This window comes from Arachis ipaensis, chromosome B04 (assembly GCF_000816755.2).
Source record: "Arachis ipaensis cultivar K30076 chromosome B04, Araip1.1, whole genome shotgun sequence".
NCBI lineage: Eukaryota > Viridiplantae > Streptophyta > Magnoliopsida > Fabales > Fabaceae > Arachis > Arachis ipaensis.
In genome coordinates, this window is record NC_029788.2 from 122,805,610 (window position 1) to 122,806,649 (window position 1,040).

The following is a 1,040-nucleotide window of genomic DNA, read 5'->3' on the forward strand; positions in this document are numbered from 1 at the left end:
GGTTAATGAATTAAAAGTAAAATTTAACTAATTTGTCTTATAAGGGTACATTTTAAAAATATAATAATAATTGTTTTTAATATTTTTAATGTATTTAATGCATTAAAAACTAAAAACACAAGTTAGCAAAACCCCTAAAAAAAATCCAAATATTTATTGGTGATTGAAACAATGACATTTTTTAATTGTTTCAAATCAAAGGCACAGGGAAGACACATCTAATCTTCTCACAATTGGTGCCAAGAAAAAATAAGAAAATGAAAAAGAAAAGGTTGTCTAAATAGCAAAATGCCACTAGCATGTGTATAGATAGATGGGTATATAAAATGAGTTAGTTCTTCTTGATGTTCCTCCTTATAGCCTCAGCATTTTCCTTGACAGCATCAGCAGAATCTTGAGCCTTTTCAAGAACAGAATCAGCAGCCCTATTAGCAGAGTTGCGGGTAGATGCCCAAGCATCTTGCATGGTTTGCTTTGCCTTATCAGTGATGGTATGTGCTGCTGCCCTATTGGCTGTGCTCTTTGTTGTGTCCCATGCTTCTTGCATTGTTTGTTTTGCTTTCTCACTTATGTTTTGTGCTGTTTGTGACACTTGATTTGCCATTTCTCCTGCCTTGTCTACTGCCCTGTGTGCCACCTGTCATTTTCTCCACAAAAATAATTTAGTAATATATTGTATGAATATATATGAAATGTGATAAAATTGAAGTTAAAAGGTAATTACATGTTCAGCTGTGGAATAAGACTTGTCTTGCTGGGTAGTATCATTCATGCTGTTAAAAACAGTTTCAGTTGTTTCTTGCCTCGTCATGCCATCAGTACCAGGTGCTGTGCCTTCTGCCTTATTATTATGGGGTGGTACCTAAAGTTTAACACCATCATTTGGTAATACTCAAAATATATAAATAAATCAACCAATATTGCTATATGTCATAACCTTATTATATAAAGAAAATTAAACTACGCACTGTAAATCTTGGATATATAGGTCTTCTTTCTTTTTTTATAGGTTAATAAAAGTTGAAATTCAAACTTTCGGC

The 1,040-nt window shown here is 32.9% G+C and overlaps 1 protein-coding gene across 1 annotated transcript in view; it reads right to left on the reverse strand.

The window, feature by feature from the left end:
* Positions 153–1,040, reverse strand: part of LOC107637158 — a 1,580-nt gene continuing 692 nt past the window's right edge. The window contains exons 2-3 of the mRNA XM_016340601.2: positions 725–862; positions 153–637 (exon numbers count right to left, since the gene is read on the reverse strand). Coding sequence (XP_016196087.1) covers positions 332–637; positions 725–862 — 444 coding nt within the window. The 3' untranslated portion in view covers positions 153–331. The remainder of the gene's footprint in view (positions 638–724; positions 863–1,040) is intronic.